The 22,060-nt window shown below is 34.5% G+C and overlaps 1 protein-coding gene across 5 annotated transcripts in view; it reads left to right on the forward strand.

Annotated features, from left to right (window-relative positions):
* Positions 1 to 22,060, forward strand: part of BRWD3 (bromodomain and WD repeat domain containing 3) — a 187,783-nt gene that overhangs the window by 136,867 nt on the left and 28,856 nt on the right. For all 5 annotated transcript variants that reach the window (XM_032387928.1, XM_032387930.1, XM_032387929.1 and 2 more), the window contains 9 exons: positions 9,716 to 9,823; positions 11,479 to 11,603; positions 13,095 to 13,177; positions 14,314 to 14,425; positions 15,406 to 15,467; positions 15,570 to 15,725; positions 16,391 to 16,511; positions 17,531 to 17,656; positions 17,746 to 17,824. In XM_032387928.1, coding sequence (XP_032243819.1) covers positions 9,716 to 9,823; positions 11,479 to 11,603; positions 13,095 to 13,177; positions 14,314 to 14,425; positions 15,406 to 15,467; positions 15,570 to 15,725; positions 16,391 to 16,511; positions 17,531 to 17,656; positions 17,746 to 17,824 — 972 coding nt within the window. The remainder of the gene's footprint in view (positions 1 to 9,715; positions 9,824 to 11,478; positions 11,604 to 13,094; positions 13,178 to 14,313; positions 14,426 to 15,405; positions 15,468 to 15,569; positions 15,726 to 16,390; positions 16,512 to 17,530; positions 17,657 to 17,745; positions 17,825 to 22,060) is intronic.

The following is a 22,060-nucleotide window of genomic DNA, read 5'->3' on the forward strand; positions in this document are numbered from 1 at the left end:
GCTCTCTCTCTCTAAAAACAAACAAACAAAAAGACCCCGCTAAAAAGGAGAATTATAAGCCTATATCCCTGATGAACATGGATGCAAGAATTCTCAAGAAGATGCTAGCAAATTGAATCCAATAGTACATTAAAAGAATTATTCACCACAATTATTCCTGGGCTCCAACGGTAATTCAAGATTTGTAAATCAATCAACATTATAACACCACATTAATAAAAGAAAGAATAAGAACCATATGATCCTCTCAATAGATGCAGAAAAAGCATATGACAAAGTACAGCATCCATTCTTGAAAAAACCTTCAACAAAGTAGGTATAGAGGGAACATACCTCAACATCATAAAGGCCATATGTGAAAGACACACAGCTAATATCATCATTAATGGGGAAAAACAGAGCTTTTCCTTTACTGTCAGGAAGAAGACAGGGATGTCCAGTCTCATCACTGTTATTTAAAATACCTGGAATTCCTAGCCACAAGAAAGAGACAAAAAAATTAATAAAAAGCATCCAACTCAACGAGGAAGAATTAACTTTATTCTCAAATGTCATGATACTCTGTAGAAAACCCAAAGCACCCTACTAAAAATTCCTCGAACTGATACATGAATTCAGTAAAGTTGAAGGATACAAAATCAATGTACAGAAATCTTTTGCATTTCTATACACCAGTAATGAGGCAATAGAAAGAAATCAAGGAATCCATCCCATTTACAATTGTACCAAAAACCAAAAGATACGAATAAATCTAACCACAGAAGTAAAAGATCTGTACTCTGAAAACTGGAATAATTACGAAAGAAATTGAAGAGGACACAAAGAAATTGAAAAATATTCCATGCTCATGGGTTGGAAAAGCTAGTATTGTTAAAATGTCTGTACTACCCAATGCAATCTACACATTTAATGCAATCCCTGTCAAAATACCACAAGCAACTTTTCACCGAACTAGAACAAACAGTCCCAAAACTAATATGGAACCACAAAAGACCCTGAATAGCCAAAGCAATATTGAAAAAAAAAAAAAAAAAAGAAAAGCTGGAGGCATCACAATTCCAGACTTCAAGCTATATTACAAAGCTGTAGCAATCAAGACAGTATGCGACTGGCACAGAAACAGCCACATAGATCAATGGAACATAGTAGAGAACCAAGAAATGCACCCACAACTAGATGGTCAACTAATCTTTGACAAAGCAGGAAAGAACATCCAATGGGGGGGGGGGAAGCCAGTCTCTTCAACTCATGGTGTTGGGAAAACTGGACAGCAACATGCAAAAGAATGAAACTGGACCACTTTTGTACACCAGATACAAAACTGAATTCAAAATGGATTAAAGACCTAAATGTGAGACAGGAATCCATCAAAATCCTAGAGGAGAACAAGGAAGAAACCTCTTTGTCATAAGCCATAGCAACTTCTTACTAGACGCATTTCAGGAGACAAAGGAAAGAAAAGCAAAAATGAACTATTGGGACTTCATCAAGATAAAAAGCTTCTGCACAGCAAAGGAAAAAGTCAACAAAACTAAAAGGCAATCTTGGGAATGAGAGAAGATATTTGCAAATGACATATCTGATAAAGGGTTAGTATCCATAATATATAAAGAACTAACAAAATTCAACACCCAAAAAAACAAACAATCCAGTTAAGAAATGGGCAGAACACATGAATAGACATTTTTCCAAACAAGATCTTCAGATGTCTAACAGACACATAATAAAATGTTCAACATCACTCGTGATCAGGGAAGTACAAATCAAAACCACAATGATACCACCTAATACCTGTCAGAACGGCTAAAATAAACAACACAAAAACAACAGATGTTGGAGAGGATGTGGAGAAAGGGGAACCCTCTTGCACTGTTGGTGGGAATGCAAATTGGTATAGCCACTCTGGAAAACAGTATGGAGCTTTCTCAAAAAGTTAAAACTAGAACTACCCTAAGACTGAGCATTTCACTACTAGGTATTTATCCAAAAGATACGGAATTACTGATTCAGAGGAGCACTTGTACCCCAATGTTTATAGCAGCGTTATCAACAATAGCCTAATTATGTAAAGAGACCAAATGGCCTTTGATGAATGGATAAAGAAGAAATGGCGGGGCGCCTGGGTGGCTCAGTTGTTAAGCGTCTGCCTTCGGCTCAGGTCATGATCCCAGGGTCCTGGGATCGAACCCCACATTGGGCTCCCTGCTCAGCGGGAAGCCTAATTCTCCCTCTTCCGCTCCCCCTGCTTGTGTTCCTTCTTGCTATGTCTCTCTCTGTCAAATAAATAAATAAAATATTAAAAAAAAAAGAAATGGCATATGTATACAATGTAGTATTACTCAGCCATCAAAAAGAATGATATCTGGCCATTTGCAACAATGTGGATGGAGCTAGAGTGTATTACACTAAGTGAAATAAGTCAGATAAATACAAATACCATATGATTTCACTCATTTGGAATTTAAGAAACAAAACAGATGAACATATGGGAAGGAAGACAAAAAATGAGAGAGGGAAGCAAACCATAAGAGAGTATTAAGTATAGAGAACAAACTGTGGGTTGCTAGAGGGGAGGGGGGCAGCAAATGGGCTAAATGGGTAATTGGTATTAAGGAGGGCACTTGTGATAAGCGTACTGGGTGTTATATGTAAGTGATGAATCACTAAATGCTACTCGTCAAACCAATATTACAGTATAAATTAACTAACTGGAATTTAAATGAAACCTTGAAAAAAGCCAAAAATGAAATGATCATATGGTTTTTATCCTTTCTCTTATTAATGTGATACATCATATTAATAAGATTGATGAAGTGATGTGCAAATATTGAACCACCCTTGCAACCCAGGAATAAGTCCCACTCGGTCATCGTGAATATTTTTTTTTTTAATGTATTATTGGACTCGGTTTGGAAGTATTTTAATGAGTATTTTTGCATCCATGTTCATCAGGGATATTGGCCTGTAGTTCTCTTTTTTAGTGGTGTATTTATCTGGTTTTGGTATCATGCTAATGCAGGCCTCATAGAATGAATTTTAATGTTTCCCTTCCTTTTCTGTTTTTTGGAATAGTTTTAGGAAGTATATGTATTTACTCTTCCTTAAATGGTAGAATTTGCCTATGAAGCCTTCTGGTCCTAGACTTTTGTATGTTGGGAGATTTTTCATAAATGATTTAATTTCTTTGCTGGTTATTTTTGTGTTAAAGTTTTCTATTTCTTCCTGTTTCAGTTTTGGTAGGTTATGTTTCTAGGAATTCATCCATTTCTTCTAGGTTGTCTGATTTATTGGCATATAGTTTTTCATAATGTTCTCTTATAATGTTTGCATCTCTTTGATGTTGATTGTTATTTCTCCACTTTCATTGGTGATTTTATTTATTTGAGTCCTTTCACTTTTGTTTTTGTTATGTCTGGATAGAGGTATATAAATTTTGTTAATTTTTTTTTTTTCAAAGAAACAGTTCCTGGTTTTGTTCATCTCTTGTAGTTTTCTTAGTTTCTATATCATTTATTTCTTCTGTAATCTTTATTACTTCCTTCCTTCTGGAATGGCTTTAAGCTTCAGTTGTTGTTTTCCTTGTTCCTTTAGTTGGAAGGTTAGGTTGTTTCTTTGAGATTTTTCTTGTTTCTTGAGGTAGGCCTGTATGGCTTATATGCTTTGCTCTTAGGACCACTTTTGCTATATCCCAAAATATTTTGGACTGTTATGTTTTCATTTCCATTTTTTACCATATATTCTTTAATTTTTTCTTTCATTTCCTGGTTGTCCCATTCATTGTTTAGTAGCATGTTGTTTAACCTCCATACATTTGTTGTCTTTCTAGATTTTTTCTTGTGGTTGACTTCTACTTTCATAGTATTGTAATCAGAAAAGGTGCATGGCATGACTTCAGTCTTTTTGTATTTTTGAGGCCTGTTTTGTGACCTAATATGTGATCTATTTTGGAGAATGTTCCATGTGCACTTCAAAACAATGTGTATTCTGCTGTTGTAGGATGGAATGTTCTGAATATATCTGTTAAATCCATCTGGTCCAATGTGTCATTCAAAGCCATTGTTTCCTTGTTGATTTTCTCTTTAGTTGATCTACCCATTCATGTAAATGCAGTGTTAAAGTCCCCTACTATTATTATGTTTTTACCAATTAGTTCATTTATGTTTGTTAATAACCACATTATATATTTGAGTGTTCATATGTTGGGTGCATACCTATTCACAATTTTTAAATCTTCTTGTTTGATTCTCTCCTTTATTATGCTATTGTGCCCTTTCCATCTCTTGTTAGTCTTTCTTTTAATGTAGTTTTTCTGATATTATTATAGCTGCTGTGGCTTTCTTTTGACCTGTATTTGAATGATAAATGTTTCTCCAGCCCCTTGCTTTCAATCTTCAGGTGTCTTTAAGTCTCAAATGCATCTTTTGTAGGCAGCACATAGATAGGCCTTGTGTTTTTATCCATTCTGACACCTTATGTATTTTGATTGGAGCATTTTGTCCATTTACTTTCAGAGTAATCATAGATAGATATGTATTTATTGCCATTTTATTACTTGTTTTGTCCTTGTTTCTGGAGATTTTCTCTGATCCTTTCTAATCTTTGTCACTTTTGGTCTCTCTTTTCCCCGCAAAGGGACCTGTTAATATTTCTTGGCAGGGCTGGTTTTGCTGCCTTTGGGTCATGACTCCTTCAGTTTTTGTTTGTCTGGGAAACTCTTCATCTTTCCTTCAAATTCTGAATGGTAGCCTTGCTGGATAGGGTATTCTTGACTGCTACTTTTCCCCATATAGCACTTTGAATATATCATGCCACTCCCTTCTGGCTGGCCAAGTTTCTGTTGAGAAATCTGCAGCTGCCTTATGTGTTTTCTCTTGTATGTTAAGGACTTCTTTTCTCTTTCTGTTTTTCAGACTTTATCACTAAATTTTGCACATTTAATTACAATATGTCTTTTTTTTTTTACTTTTAAATTCAATGAATTAACATATAGTGTATTATCAGTTTCAGAGGTGGAGTTTAGTGATTCATCAGTTGCATATAACACCCAGTGCTTATTATTTCAAGTGCCCTCCTTAATGCCCATCACCCAGTTACCCCATCCCTCCACTCACCTCCCCTTTAGCAACCCTCAGTTTTTTCCTATAGTTAAGAGTCTCTTATCGTTTGGCTCCCTCTCTGTTTTCATCTTATTTCATTTTTCCCCCATTCTCCTATGATCCTCTGTCTTGTTTCTTAAGTTCCACATATGAGTGAAATCATATGGTAATTGTCTTTCTGTGATTGACTTATTTTGCTTAGCATAATACCCTCTAGTTCCATCCACATCATTGCAAATGGTAAGATTTTGGAGTTTTTTGATGGCTGAGTAATATTCTTTTGTATATATACACCACATCTTTATCCATTCATCTGCCAATGGACATCTGGGCTTTTTCCATAGTTTGGCTATTGTGGACATTGCTCCTATAAACATAGGGGTGCAGGTACCCCTTTGGATCACTGTTTGTATTCTTTGGGTAAATACCTAGTAGTGCAATTGCTGGTTCCTAGAGTAGCTATATTTTTAACTTTTTGAGGAACCTCTGTACTCTTTTCCAGAGTGACTACCAGTTTTCATTCCCACCAACAGTATAAGAGGGTTCCCCTTTCTCCACATCCTTGCCAACATCTGTTGTTTCCTGACCTGTTAGTTTTAGCCATTCTGAGTTTTATAAAGTGGTATCTTATGGTTTTGATTTATATTTCCCTCATGCTCAGTGACATGGAGCATTTTTTCATGTGTCTGTTGGTGATTTGTATGTCTTCTTTGGATAAATGTCTGTCCATGTCTTCTGCCCATTTCTTGATTCGATTATTTATTCTTTGGTTGTTGAGTTTGATAAGTTCTTTATAGATTTTGGATACCAGCCCTTTATCTGATAAGACATTTACAAATATCTTCTCCCATTCTGTAGGTTGTCTTTTGGTTTTGTTGACTTTTTCCTTTGCTGTAAAAAAGCTTTTTATCTTGATGAAGTCCCAATAGTTCATCTTTGCTTTTGTTTCCCTTGCCTTTGGAGACATGTCTAGCAAGAAGTTGCTGTGGCTGAGGTCAAAGAGGTTTCTGCTTCTGTTCTCCTCTAGGATTTTGATGGATTCCCATCTCACATTTAGGTCATTCATCCATTTTGAGTTTATGTTTTGTGTATGGTGTAAGAAAATGGTCCAGTTTCATTCTTCACATGTCTGTCCAATTTTCCCAACACCATTTATTGAAGAGACTGTCTTTTTTCCATTGGATATTCTTTCCTGCTTTTTCAAAAATTAGTTGACCCAATTACAATATGTCTTGGTATTGGTCTGCTTTTGTTTATTTTGAATGGAGTTCTCTTTGCCTCCTAGATCTGGATGTCTGTTTCCTTCCCCAGATTAGGAAAGGTTTCAGCTTTCGTTTCTTCAAATAAATTTTCTGCACCCTTTTCTCTCTCTCTTTTCCTTCTTCTGGAATTCCTATAATACACATGTTATTAGGTTTAATGGAGTCACTGAATTCCCTAAATCTATTCTTGTGTTACATAATTCTTCTTTCTCTCTTTTGTTCAGCTTCATTACTTACCATTACTTTGTCTTCTAGGTCACTAATGCATTTGTTCTTCCAAACTGCTGTTCATTGAATCAAGTATGTTTCTAATATCGTTTAATGCTCTCTTCATATCTGATTGATCATTTTTTAACTCCTTTGTCTCTGTGGTAATGGCCTCCCTGATGTCTTCTATTCTTTTCTCAAGCCCAGTATCATTATGATTGTTGCTTTAAATTCTCCATCAGGCATGTTACTTATATTTGTTTTGCTTAGATCTCTGGTTGTGTCCTTTTTCTTTCATTTGAGATGAATTCCTCCATCTTTGCATTTTTTTCTAATTCTCTGCCTTCTGTGTGTTACAAATGCGAGTTATGTTTCCTGAAAGTATTGGCCTTCTGAAGAAGAGATTATGTAGTGCCCAGGGCCTGGCTCTTCAGGGAAGTATCTCAGGTATAAGCTGCTTCCACTCTGCTGTTGGGTTTTGGCTGTTCTATCCTTCAGGCCATTCATATGCAGAGGCTCTCCTTTCCTGCTCTGGGCTATGTTTGGTCCATGGCCTGAGTTTTAAGTAGGTGTGCTCTGGTCTGCTTGTGAAATTATTCCTGTCACCAACTCCACCAGAACTGAGGCCCTGCAGAGCTCTCTCGGCAGAATTCATGGTGTGGGCAGGTGCTTCTGCTGGTTTTCTATGGGAGGGCCCCACTGTGCTGGGAGTGAGGCAAGCTTGACTGAAAAGGGCAGTTGCACCAGAGCACAGGGGTACAGGGCTTGGTGTATGCAGGTTACGCAGCAGTGTCAGCACTGTGTTGCTTCTTGCAGGTAGCTCTGTATTTATACTGAGGGGCAGGAGAGGGAAATTACACCAATCAGCTTCTTTGTTCTCAGAGAGGTGTGTGAATGCTGTTTCTCCAGGATGTACTCCAAGAAGAGCAAATAATCTCCACATTGCATGTCCCATACGCTGTTCAGATAGCTGTGTCCATACTGTCTGCACCCGGGTTGTTTGCCTGCCTTCTCTCAAGGAACAGGGCAGTGCCCTCCTGCCTCTATTCCAGTCAAGCAAGCTATTCTTTAGAGGTCTAGGTTTTAAGCCTTTCTGGTTGCAAGAACTCACAAAATTCATCCCCTCTTATTTTCCAAGCCAGTGGTTTTTGGGAAACATTCTCATTGTGTGTTCCCCCTTTGAGCACCCCTCTCTCTCTCTCCCCTCTCCATGACCATGGCTCCCTCCCCTCTCCAGCACCTGCAGTCCATTTCTCCCCTAAACCAGGTCTCCATACTTCCTACCTTCTTCAGTGAGGCCTCTTCTCTACCTTTAGTTTTGGAGTTTGTTCTGTCAGTCTTCAGATCTATTTCTGGGATATTTAGGATGACTTGATAGTTATCTAGTTGTGTTTTGGGGACCATGAAAGCCTAGGGTCATCCTACTTTGCTGCCATTTTCCTCTAAGGGGAGTAATTTTTAATTAATCTTAGAAGACTTTATAAGATGTGGGGCACCTGGATGGCTCAGTCAGTTAAGCATTTGACTCTTGAATTTGGCTCAGGTCATGATCTCATTGTTGTGAGATTGAACCCCATGTTGTGCTCTACACTCAGCGAGGACTCTGCTTTGATATTCTCTCTCCTTCTGCCCACTCCCCCTGCTCTCTCTCTCTCTGTGTCTCTCTCTCAAATAAATAAATAAATCTTTACAAAAAGAACACTTTACAAAACAATACAAGGATCTGTACATTCTTTGATCTGATGATATGCCTCTCTATAGGACCATATTTGTCTTGGTGGAATCACTAAACTTAGCATATGCTTATATGCTTCAAGACTGGTTTGTAGTAAGTAATGATAGTTGTTCAGGTAATGGAGGAGGTATATAAGTGAATTAGTCAGTGAAATACATAATGTTTTTAAAGAACTCATAAAACTCATAATTTTTTATAAAATCAGCTCTTAATGACAGCATTACTTTTTACTTTAAATGTTAAGCCCTCAGTATTTTGCCTGGAATGGCCATACCCACAGATCATTATGGCCTTTGAAAATGCTCATTCGCCAAAGTCTAACTTAAATGGCAACTTCTCCTGGATGTTATTCCTGCTTTCCATTTGCCTGCCACTCTTTCCTCCTGAGCTTTCACACCTAAATTATTTATCTCTTATGGGACTTAGTATATTCTGCCTTATGTTATACTCACGTGTCTGCCCATATCCTTGAGGGAAAGGATTTTATTTTGATATGTTAACCACGGCACCTAGTGCCTTGTACGCACATGTTCAATCAGTATTTGTTGAGTACAGGAAAAAATATATAATAAATGATATCTGAATAACATGTTTATTATTGATATTTTTACCCTTATAATTATGTTTATATACTAGTATTTAAATCTTTTTAGTGTTCTACTTGTATTTTTAGGTATTAAAAATTCTGACTTAGAAACTGTTGATTGGTAGAGTATGTCAGTGTATTTTTTAAATCTCAGTATGTTTTTTTTAATGTTACTTTTTAAAAATTTTATTATCTCTACTACCACTTTAAAATTATTGGAACAAGAAACTTTTTTTTTAATGAATCAGAATATGGTGGTGAATGCTGTCCTAAGGAGGTGAAGGGTGTTAACTAAGCACTTGAATTCATTTTCTTTCCATACTATGCCTGTTCTGATGTTAATTCTTGCAAAATAAAATTTCTAATCCATTTGGAAATTAGTCTATTTAGTAATCTGTGGTTAGAATTACATATATATATATATATATATATATATATATATATATATACACATAAAATGTGTAGGCTATTAAAATTTGATATTTAGAATGTTAATTACAGTTTGAAATATAGTCCTTTAAAATATGACCAGTTTTGTGTACATTTGTCATTGATCCCTGTTTCTTCAGAAATTTATGAGGCAGCTAAGGGGAAAAGGATTGTGTATACAATATGTGTTTATATTATACAGTACCTAGTGCGGGGCAACACAGTTATGAGTACTGAATGAACATTATTTGATGGTGACAAATACCTTTATTATACATTTTTTTAAATTATAATTATGTTTGTTTTAAACAGAAGAAGACATTTGTAGCAGTATATATTGGGATATGTAGAGTTGTTAAATAGGGTGCTGCTGTTTAATACCTTATGTTTTTTGTTTCAGCTTATCTATTTCAGGCAAGGACATGAAGCTTATGTGCGGGCTGTAAGAAAGTCAAAAATATACAGCCTTAATTTACAAAAACAGCCATGGAATAAAATGGATCTCAGGGTAAATTTGACATTTTCATAAGTGTGCAATTGAAATAGCTTTGGAATTAAGTTATTTGCTTTTATGTTTTTTTCTCTTTCATACATATTTCACTGTTGATTGTGTATCTAAGATAAGATGATGCACCATACTCTTGTACAATTGAGTGTTACGGGTCATATTTTATGTTTCTTGAAATTTGTACACTACCTGTTGTCTTGATTATTTGACTTAATTTCCTTCAAGCTTCAAGTCGTCTAGTGTATATACCTTTCTATATTTGGAGCAAAACGGTAGTTCCCTGGTGTGGACATTTCCCTCAGCAGTTTTGTACATTCTGGAAGCTCTATAAATTGACTGCGTGTGTGTACAGACACCCTTGAGGTTCTGGTGACTTTAAGATATAGTAAATATCATAAATCCCAAGAAACTCAGAACTTTGTGGTGCTTTATGGATTACCTATTTTAATATATTACCTTATAGCTACATGGTATTAAGTAAAATAGATATGTTTATTTTTTAGAGGAGTTTTTTTCTGACTGTAAATACATACTCATTCAGTCATTTATACATACATAGATACATACAAACAAACAGACATAAGGATACATACACCATCATTTCTAGTTAGGTTTATGGGTGTTTTCTTCTTTTATTTTTCCAAGTTGGAGAACAAGAGACTAAAGAGAATTTTACAATGGTTTCTAGGTAAATGAAGGATTGTTGTATGATGATGTTTAGCAGGAAGGATACATGAAAGCATGTATATTTATTGAAATAAAGCTTTAGACATGTGTAAAATATTATATTAAGGTTGTAAGGTACCAAAGTATCTTATCCGGCGACCTTTACACAGTCATCTCCTGGTAGATAATGATGCTACCATCTATTCTGAATCAGGTGAAAGTTGAGTTGTAAGGTTTTTTACTTTTTTATTTTTATTTATTTTTATTTTTTGAGAATCAAGGAATGAATAAAACATATGATTTTTTATTTTTTAAATTCTAACCCTGTGGCTCTAGGAAACTGCAAGAGGCAGCATATGTGTGGGGCAAGAGTCTGGGTTTTGGAATATGACCTGAATTTTAATCCAGATCTAATATATATACACACACCCAAGTGTATAACTTTAAGCAAGTCACTATACCCACGAGGCTCAGTTTTGTCATCTGTTAAGTGTTACTAATAATCAATTATAGGGGTGGTTTGTAAAATAATATTGTGGGCATTAAAAAAAAATGTAAGTCCTTTCCCCAAATATATACATGCATGTCTACCCACATACTTAATACTGTATTTCTGCTGGAAGAGTGATTCTTAACTAGGCAGAGCATCATAATCCCCTTGGGAGTTCTTTCAAAATACATATGACTAAGCTTGTACCCTTGACCTACTGAATTCAATTTTATAGGAGTAGGGTTTAAGAATATGAATTTTAAAAATGTTCTCAAGGGGCTTCTGTTGCTTATCCTTGGTTTAGAGCCCTGCAATATACTACAGCCTGCTATTAAGGGTCAAGAACCGTGTCTTACTGCCTTTAGCACTTAGTGGAATGCTTAATACTTGGTGGATATTCAGATAATTTTTAATTGTTCGAAAAATAGTGAAATACTATGCAAATGTTACGCAATTACTTATATTGAAAGTAATAATTTATTGGTATTCTCATGAATAGGAACAAGAATTTGTTAAGATTGTAGGAATCAAATATGAGGTTGGACCACCTACGCTATGTTGCTTGAAGCTTGCGTTTCTGGACCCCATTTCAGGCAAAATGACTGGAGAATCTTTTTCCATTAAGTGAGTAGCTATCTCTGGTTGTGTGTGTGTGTCTATGTGTTTTAATCCCTGTCATGTATTCTGCAGAGTACAGGACTTAATGGGAGAGACAATAGTATAGTACTATAGGCTTTAGAGTTTTAAAGACCTGACGAGCACGGAGTGTTATATGCAACTAATGAATCATTGAACACTACACCAAAAACTAATGATATACTATATGTTGGCTAATTGAATTTAAATTAAAAAATAAATAAAGACCGGGATTTAATGTTTAATTTTTGGTCTGTTTCTCCACATAATACTGTGTGTGTGTGTGTGTGTGTGTGTGTGTGTGTGTGTATGTGTATAAAAACTTGCATGAGTATGCATGCATGTGTGTGTAGCTAATATATATGTAATGTAATGTGTGTGTGTGTGTGTGTATATACAGTTGACCCTTGAACAATGTGTAGGAGGCTATGGGCAATGACCCCCACACAGTTGAAAATCTGCATATAGCTTTTGACTCCCGAAAAACTTAACTAATAGCCCGCTGTTGAGCAGAAGCCTTACTGATAACAAAGTTTTGACTAGTATGTATTTTGTATGTTTTATGTGTTATATTTAGTATTCTTACAATAAAGTAAGCTAGAGAAAATAAAACATTGGTAAGAAAATCATAAGGGAGAGAAAATACATTTACAGTACTATATTTATTGAAAAAAAATCTGCATATAAGTGGACCCACACAGTTCAAACCAATATTGTTCAAGGGTGGATTGGAGATATATATATATGTGTGTGTGTATATGTATATATATATATCCATGAGCAAGTTACTTAACCTCTCTGAATTTATGCCTTCATCGGCAAAATGTAAATGTTAATAACTTCTCAAGATTGTTGTGATGAATTAAAAGAAAAACCTTTATAAATGCCTAACTGTGGTTGAAACATGGTAGTTGCTTTTATTTCTGTTAATAATAATAGGAATAGCTAATCAGTGGTTCATTTCTTAAAGTTTGAAATCTAAGGAGATGAAAGAACATGAATTCATACTTTTCTTAAAGAGGACTTAATATAAAATACCTTATACTAAGCTTTAAGGATCTTCATTGGTGTCTTTATGTTTTTGAAGTGATATAGTAGTAGGCAGGGGACTCCCAAACAAATAAAAGCATATGGAGTTTAATTAAAGCCATTTGCAGGAACCTTGAGACTTGCAACGGTTTTTAAATGGCTCCATGTTAAACATATATCTCTAGATATTTAGTAACATAAGCTGCTATATTTGTATATTGATTTTTTTTTAAAGATTTATTTATTTGAGAGAGAGAGAATGAGAGACAGAGAGCATGAGAGGGAGGAGGGTCAGAGGGAGAAGCAGACTCCCTGCTGAGCAGGGAGCCCGATGCGGGACTCGATCCCGGGACTCCAGGATCATGACCTGAGCCGAAGGCAGTCGCTTAACCAACTGAGCCACCGAGGCGCCCTGTATATTGATTTATATGTGCTTTATTTTTTGTACAGGTATCATGACATGCCAGATGTCATTGACTTCCTTGTGCTACATCAGTTTTATAATGAAGCCAAAGAAAGGAACTGGCAGATAGGTAAGTATAAAATTCTCACTTAATAACTATTAAGTTTGAAATAGAGTAACTTTTTAAGTCCAATTTAATAGACATAAACTAGTTTAACATGTAGTTGGTAAAAGCTGTTAGCCAAATTAGAAAGATCAAATTAAATTTTCCTCTCAGTTGTGTTTGGGTGATTTTTTATGCACATTGTATGTGGCATATAACCTCTAAACTTTCTGCAAATACCTAAGCTGTTAGAATACAAATGTGAATTACAAAGAAAATCATCAAATGTCAGTTGCCCTAATATAAAATACTTAACACTTGGGCTCTTAAGCAGACCATTACTGATTGTGGTTTTCTTTCTTTCTCTTTTTCTCCCTCTTTGTCTGTCTGTCACTCTTGTCTTTCTCTGTCTGTCTCTGTTTCTTTCTGTACCTCTACCTCTTTCTACCCCTTTTCTCTTCCTCTCTCCCGCCCTCCCTCTTCTCTCCCTTCCTTACCTCCTCACTAGCTATTTGATCTTGGGCAAGTTTTTCATCTCTCTGTGTCCCACTTCCATTATCTGTATAATGGGAATCATAACAAAACACACCTATAAGGTTGATGTGAGCAATAAATGAGTTTATATATAGGAAACTCTTAAAATGGTACCTAAGTACTTAAAATTTATACTATGTAAATGTTTGCTATTAGTACTTTTAAATTCTCCTTTTTTATGTGGGAGAAAATTTTTGTTCACAGTGGTTTGGTTTTATAATCCTTATCCCTTAAGAGGCAGAAAATTAGTATGAAGAGATTTTTAAAGGCAAAAAGCTGAAAGCGAAAAGGAAAAGGAAAAGAAACAACTGTAGTAACATGTATAGTACAAGAAAAAGTATGCCTAATGATGATCCTAAATAATTGATAAAAGATTATATGTGGTAGCATTTATTTAAGAAGACATGGACATATCTGATTTATTTCAGAAAGATTACTAGTACTTAGAAATCAAAATCCTTAATGAAGGTAAAATGTAAAATTTACTCATCTGGGAAACTCAGATTGAAACCTCTAATAATGCTAGATACAATGCTACTTCTGTGTCCAACACAAAGTAGCAATTTAGAATGTGAACAAAGCTATTATTCTCAAAAACATCCTTTTAAGAATTTCTAAAAACATTATAGGTGATAGATTCCGCAGTATAATAGATGACGCCTGGTGGTTTGGAACTGTGGAGAGTCAGCAGCCTTTTCAACCAGAGTATCCTGATAGTTCTTTCCAATGTTACAGTGTTCAGTAAGTACAGTTATGGTATTTTATGCCTGATATAATACTGTAGTACTATATGGACTTTCTATAAACCGTATTAGGAATAATACCTTGTTAATATGACTTATCTTTATCTGACCTGTAAGGAAGTAATCATAGTACCTCTAAGGAAGGAATTTGATGATAAACCTCTTGGGTCCAGTATGCATGCTAAAACAAAGCAGTAACTGAAGACTTATTTCTACCTCCCTTATGCCTGTATTTTCTTTTAAATATTTCTGTTTTAAACAAGAATTACAACTATTATTTCACGAAGAATACTGAAATTAATTCAGTGTTTAAAGTAATTGTTATAGCTGTAATATAGCAACAAATATTAGTAACCAGTCCTTTATTTAATGGTATGAATTCTAGGCAGAGGTATTATGTTTGGATGTACTATTTGTCTGCAACATTTACTTTAGTTCATTAAATACCAGCATTGTAAGATTCCTAATAAATGAAGTTCTCTTCTCAAGAATGATAAAGGTTTATTCTGTGAAGATTGACTTTTAGTCTCCATATTGCTGACGAAAAGGGAATAATAAAATTTTGGAGATGCTGTAATACTTACGCTGTTAGGCTAAAGTAGATTATCCTACAGAAAGAATTGATCTATCAAACTGACTTTTTTAACCTGAAAAGAATTTTCCAAAGAGATCTTTATTCATTCTGTATCCTGGCTTAATATTGAATACATGCTGGATTGGAATTAAAAAAAAAAAAAGCCAAGTAAAACTAAGTGTAAGCTTACTGCTCTCTATATTTCATATTGGTGGACTATTCTCTATTTTTCTCTAATTTTCTTTGTTTTCTCTATTAAAGGTTTATTATTTATGTAAGTGAAATTGTACTTTAAGGAAAATTGTATTGCTGTTTCCAAATTTTACCCCAAGAAGTCATGCAAATTATGCTAATATATAAAAGTGTCATGTGAATTTGATTAGTATCTTGTTATTTTTTAATAGCTGGGACAATAATGAGAGAGAAAAGATGAGCCCCTGGGATATGGAGCCAATTCCAGAAGGAAGTAAATATGCTTTTAAAAATGAATTATAATTCTTCTAAAAGAAAAATGTCAGTAGCATAATATTGGAAACTAATGGTTTCTGATTTTTCATCTTATACATAGCTGCCTTTCCAGATGAAGTTGGTGCTGGTGTTCCTGTGTCCCAGGAGGAACTGACTGCTTTGCTATACAAACCCCAGGAAGGAGAGTGGGGGGCTCATTCCAGAGATGAGGAATGTGAACGGGTTATTCAGGGCATCAACCACCTTCTTTCCCTGGGTACGGTGGATGTGAAAGAATATTAGGAAGGAAGAAGGAAAACCAGCAAAATTTTAAGTTCTACAAAAGGAAATACATTTTTTCACTGTATACTTTTAACTTAAGAGGCACTTTTAATCAAGTGATTCTAGTTTAACATTAATATTTTGATATGTTTGGCCAATGTAATGACAGACAAATGTTTTCTATTCTCTGGGGGCTTACAGTAGTGAAAGCAGGCATATAATTGTCTTTTACTTTCTTGAGTCACTTTGGCTTTCCGGGTATTTCCTGAGCCTGACTTTGGATGAGTTTTTTGGTAGACAGTAGATGAGTAATATATTTTACTCACATGCCTAAGCTATATTATCTAAACTGTTTCACTTGAGCTGTTTGGCATTTATCTAGAAAAGACATCAGTTTGAAGTTAAACCCAGTTCTCTTTTAATTTGTCTCATTTTACCTGATTTGAACCAGTGTGTCATGCATGATTCATAGGTATTATGTCCAAATAAAGAGAATGACATTTTAACAATATTTGCCTAATATTTGCATAATTGAATCATTATTATTTTAGTAATGTAGTATATTGCCCTCCCTTCTTATTTATATATGAGTTTTTGTTTGTTAAGGTAAAATATTAATGTCTTTTATAACTACCTTTTTTTATTTTGGTAATATTACAGATTTTGCCAGCCCTTTTGCTGTTCCAGTGGATCTCAGTGCCTATCCCTTGTATTGTACTGTAGTTGCTTATCCAACTGACCTCAACACCATTAGGCGGAGACTTGAAAATCGCTTTTACAGGTCTGTTTAGTTTTATTATTTACTATAAAGTTCATAGCTTTACATCTTTTGTTTTCCTTTTTCCATAATGACACAGTGAGATCTGTATTTTCATAGTGTAAAATAATCATTCAATATACCCACTCCAAAATTTCTTGTAAAAATTTGGAACACTAATTTCCCTTTTTTCAATAGATTTCTCAGTCTTCCAGGGAAAGGAGGATATGGAATAAAGGACAGGGAAGAAATTTTGAGTAGCACAAATCACATGTGAAACAAAAACTACAGTTAACTTTAGTTTATAATTAAAGGCAGATTAAATAGTTTCTGGATTCATCATAATTAAGGTGCTATAGAAACTTGGAGCATGATTAAATCCCCTGTTGAGGAATTAGGCAGCAGTTAGATTTAATTACCAGCCCCAAAATGTGTTTAGATAAAGAGCCAAGTTATTTTTTTCTTCGTTTCATTTGGGAGTAGGGTAATTATGAGAGAGTGGTAGAGGGTAGCTTTTGGTACCTCTCTCACCCCAAAGCCTACTGTGTCCTAACCATAGTTATTCCAACATGAACTGATTATAAATATAACCAGTTGGGGGTATTTTATAACATTACTTATCATTTCATTTAATAATATATATCATAAAATAACTAGATAAAAATCTATCTTTTTCTAAAACCTGGTTTCTTTTTTTTCTTGATCTCATTTCTTCCCCTGAAAACTAAACATTCTTTTGACTTTATCAAAACACTGTTTGTGTTTATACTTATTTGGTTAAATCACTATTTACCAACAATGTCGTGGGTCAGTTCTTTTTAATATGAAGTCCAATGGTTCTTAATTCTTACCTGTACTTTAAATACTGTAACTATATACTTTTATTAGTGCACATTTGTTATACACATATATTAAGTCGCATACAGATAATAGAACACCTTTGACATACCATGATTGAGTGCCTAGCTGTTCTATGTTGTATATTCTTAGAATATACTTTAAATCATCAACCAAGAGTAACAGGGTATGTTTTTCTTTCATAGGAGAATATCAGCATTAATGTGGGAGGTGCGCTACATTGAGCATAATGCCAGGACTTTTAATGAGCCAGACAGTCCTATAGTTAAAGCAGCCAAAATTGTAACTGATGTCTTACTTCGATTTATTGGGTAAGAAGCAGCTTTATCTTCCACAAGAGCTGATTTCTGATTTAAAATATATATATATTGAAATGTTTTTTGACTTTCTTGTTTCTTAGGGATCAGAGCTGTACTGATATACTAGATACTTATAATAAAGTTAAAGCAGAAGAACTAAACAGTACTGATGCAGAGGAGGTGAGAATCACAGCATGATTAATAGGCATGAATTCCTTTTCTGTTTTTTGAAGTACAGTAAGTATTGTGTGTATTATAACTGGCTACGAGCAGTGAAACTGATTTCTAAAACCTGGCTGAGCACCTGCATCTTTTTATATTAAACTCTTTAACCTGTTTTTAGTTGTTATATACTAGAAATATAGTGGTGCTACAATTTTTAGTCAGAGACAGGTAGCCAGTTATCCTGTTTGACTCAGTGGGTTTCAGTGATGAGAAATCAACACTTCATTTTCCAGCCTTAAAAACAAGACAAAGCACTAAATATTTTAGAAAGAATGGTTAGTTTTTAGAAATTTTAATAGGGATTAATTTTCTATGCAATATGTGCAAAATATTAAAGTATTTTAAAGTTTCAGGTTTCAAAGTACATTTTTAGTGGTTTCATGGAATTGCTATTTAATTTCCTTTTTATGGGAATTTACAAACATGAGCCAGTTTTTCTTAATGAAATCAAATTAGTATTATCAGCAGACCTGCACATATCTAATTTCCCCACCTAGCCATATTCCCATTTTACATAAAACCATTTTTTATTGAAAGCTATAATAGAAGCAAAAATCAAGAAGAGGATGAAACAGTAATGGAATGTGATAATTCAAAAATCTTTAGTGGAAAACAATTCTCCCCAAGGATGAGTGACTCAAACATGCTAGATTCTATTTTAATGACTATTGTATAGAGATATTTTACATGTTTATATTGTCTGTACTGTTAATATCTAGAACAGTAAATCCCCAATTTTTTTCTCTTTAGTTGACATAACATATTAGTTTCAGAGGTATAACAAATGATTCTATATTTATATATATTAGGAAAGAATCACCAAAATAAAACTAGTCACCATACATATAGTTTTTCTCATGTGATAATAACTTTTAAAATTTACTTTCATATATTCAAGACAGTATTAAACTATAGCCACTATGTTGTACATTATATCCCCAAGACTCATTTATTTTATAACTGAAGCTTGTACCTTTTGACCCAGTACATGTATTTTGGCCCCCTCCCTCTAGTCCTCCCCATCTCTGGCAACTACCAATCTGTTTTGTGTATCTATAAATTATTTTTTGTAGATTCCACATATAAATGAGATTATAGATGCCATTCTCTGACTTATTTCACTAAGCATAATGTTCTCAAGGTCCATCTATTTTTGTCCCAAATGGAAAGTTTCCTTTTTATGGCTGAATAATATTCCATTAGGTATATATTACCATTTTTTCCTTTATCCATTTACCCATTAGTGGAAACTTAACATTGTTTCTATATGTTGGCTATTGTAAATAATCTTGCAATGAATATGGGAATACATGTATCTTTTAGAGTTAGTGTTTTCATTTTCTTTGGAAAACCCAGGAATGGAATTCCTAGATCATAAGGTAGTTATTTTTTTTTTTAATTTTTTGAGGAACCTCCATACTGTTTTCCATAGGTTACTCCAATTTACATTTCCACCAATAGTGCACAAATGTTCCCTTTCTCCAAATCCTAACCAACACTTGTTATTTCTTGTTTTTTTTGATAACAGCCATTCTAACAAGTGTGAGGTGATATCTCATTGTGGTTTTGATTTGCATTTCCCTGATGGTTATTGATGTTGAGCACCTTTTCATGTACCGGTCAGTCATCTATATCTTCTTTGGAAAAATGTCTATTTAGATTCTCTGCCCATTTTGTTTGTTTTTGTTTATTTGTTTTTTAATTCTTTTATTTGAGTATAGTTGACACACAGTGTTACATTAGTTTCAGGTGTACAACATAGTCATTCAGCTTCTTTACATGTTATGCAATGCTCACCACAAATGTAGCTACCATCTGTCATTATACAACACTATTATATTATTGATTGTATTCCCTATGCTGTGCCTTTTATTCCTGTGATTTATTCATTCCATAACTGGAAGCCGGTATCTCCCACTCCCTTTCACCCATTTTGCTCATCAACTCCATCCCCTTCCCTCCGACAACCATTAGTTTGTTCTCTGTCCCAGTGTTGTTTTTTACTCTTTCCTGAAAATGTATCTGACTGTATAACATTGTATTATCAGAGTTAAATGTTATTGATATAATAAGGAAAACTCAGATATTTCAATTAGATATTATCCTCCTGAAACTAATGAAAAATTTATCATTCTTATTTCTGATAATTTCTCTGACCTTTCATATAAATGCATTTTGACTCAGGATTTGATGTAGCAAGAATTACTCCTCAGAGAAGCACTACTTGTGTTAAAATGGAAAATTAAAAGTAAAATGTAATTCAACAACTTTATCTTTTTTTTTTTTTTTTGGTGAGAACATTTAAGTTCTACTCTCTTAGCAAATTTCAATTATACAATACAGTGTTATCAGTTATGGTCACCATGTTTTACATGAGATCCTTAGATCCTCAGACCTTATTCATTTTGCTGAAAATTTGCTTTTACCAATCTCTCCTTATTTCTCTCATCACCCAGGCCCTGGCAACAACTTTTCTATTCTGTTTCTATGAGTTTGACCTTTTTTCTGGCTTATTTCACTTAGCATAATGCCCTCAGGGTCCACCCACATTGTCACAAATGACAGGTTTACCTTTTTTTTCTCAAGACTGAATAATATTCTATTGTGTATATATATATATATCTCACATCTTCTTTATCCATCTATCTGTTGAGGACACTTAGGTTGTTTCTGTATCTTGGCTATTGTGAATACTGCTGCAGTGAATATGTAAGTGCATCTTTCTCTCTTTGATATCCTGTTTTCTTTGCCTTTGGATAAATATCCAGAAGTAGAATTGCAGGCTCATATGATAATTCTATCTTTACTTTTTTGAGGAACCTCCATACTGTTTTGTATAGTGGCTATACCAGTTTACATCCCCACCAACAGTGCTCAAGGGTTCCTTTTTTTCCATATCTTTATGAACAATTATTATCCCTTGTCTTCTTGATGATAGTCATTCTAATAAATGTGAGGTGATATCTCATTGTGATTTTGATTTGCATTTCCTTGATGATTAGTGGTATTGAATACTTTTTCATGTACTTGTTGACCATTTGGATGTCTTTGTAAAAATGTCTATTCAATTCCAATGCCCATTTTTATTTTTATTTTTTTAAGATTATTTATTTATTTATTTGAAAGAGAGAGAGAGCACAAGCAAGAGAGCACAAGCAGAGGGAGCAGCAGAGGGAGAGGGAGAAGCAGACTTCCCACTGAGCAGGGAGCCCGATGTGGGGCTTGATCTCAGGACCCTGATCATGACCTGAGCTGCTTAACCGACTGAACCACCAGGCGCCCCCAGTACCCATTTTTATTTTTTTTTATTTATTTTTTTTTTAAAGATTTTATTTATTTATTTGAAAGAGAGAGAGAGAGCACATGAGAGGGGGGAGGGTCAGAGGGAGAAGCAGACTCCCTGCTGAGCAGGGAGCCCGATGCAGGACTCGATCCCGGGACTCCAGGATCATGACCTGAGCCGAAGGCAGTCGCTTAACCAACTGAGCCACCCAGGTGCCCCCCAGTACCCATTTTTAAATTGGATTTTATTTTTATTATTGAGTTGTATGATATTTTTATATATTTTGCCCTTATCAGATACAAGATTTGCAAATACTTCTCCCATTATGTATGTTGCCTTTTCATTTTGTTGATGGTTTCCTTTGCTGTGCAGAAGCTTTGTAGTTTGATATAGTCCAGTTGTTTACTTCTGCTTTTGTTGTTTTTTGTTGCTGTTGGATTTTGTCAAATCCAAAAAAATTCGTTGCCAAGACCAATGTCAATGAACTTAACCCCTGTGTTGTTTTTTTTTTTTCCCCCTAGGGGTTTTATGGTTTCATGGCTTACATCCAAGTCCTTAATCCATTTTGTGTTGAGTTTAATATATGGTATAAGATATGGGTCAAGTTTCATTCTTTTGCATGTGAATATCCAGTTCTCTCAGCACCACATATTGAAGAGACTATCCTTTCCCAATTGTATATTCTTGGCTCCTTTGTTGTACATTAATTGACCATACATATGTGGGTTTATTTCTGGGCTCTCTATTCTGTTCCATTGATCTGTATATCTTTTTTTTTTTTTCTTTATGCCAATACCATCCTGTTTTTGTTACTATAGCTTTGTAATATAGCTTGAAATCAGGAAATGTGAGGCCTCCAGCTTTGTCTTTCTTTCCCAAGATTGTGTTGTCTATTAAGAGCCTTTTTT

The sequence above is a fragment of the Phoca vitulina genome, unplaced genomic scaffold (genome assembly GCF_004348235.1).
Source record: "Phoca vitulina isolate PV1807 unplaced genomic scaffold, GSC_HSeal_1.0 scaffold51, whole genome shotgun sequence".
Classification (NCBI taxonomy): domain Eukaryota; kingdom Metazoa; phylum Chordata; class Mammalia; order Carnivora; family Phocidae; genus Phoca; species Phoca vitulina.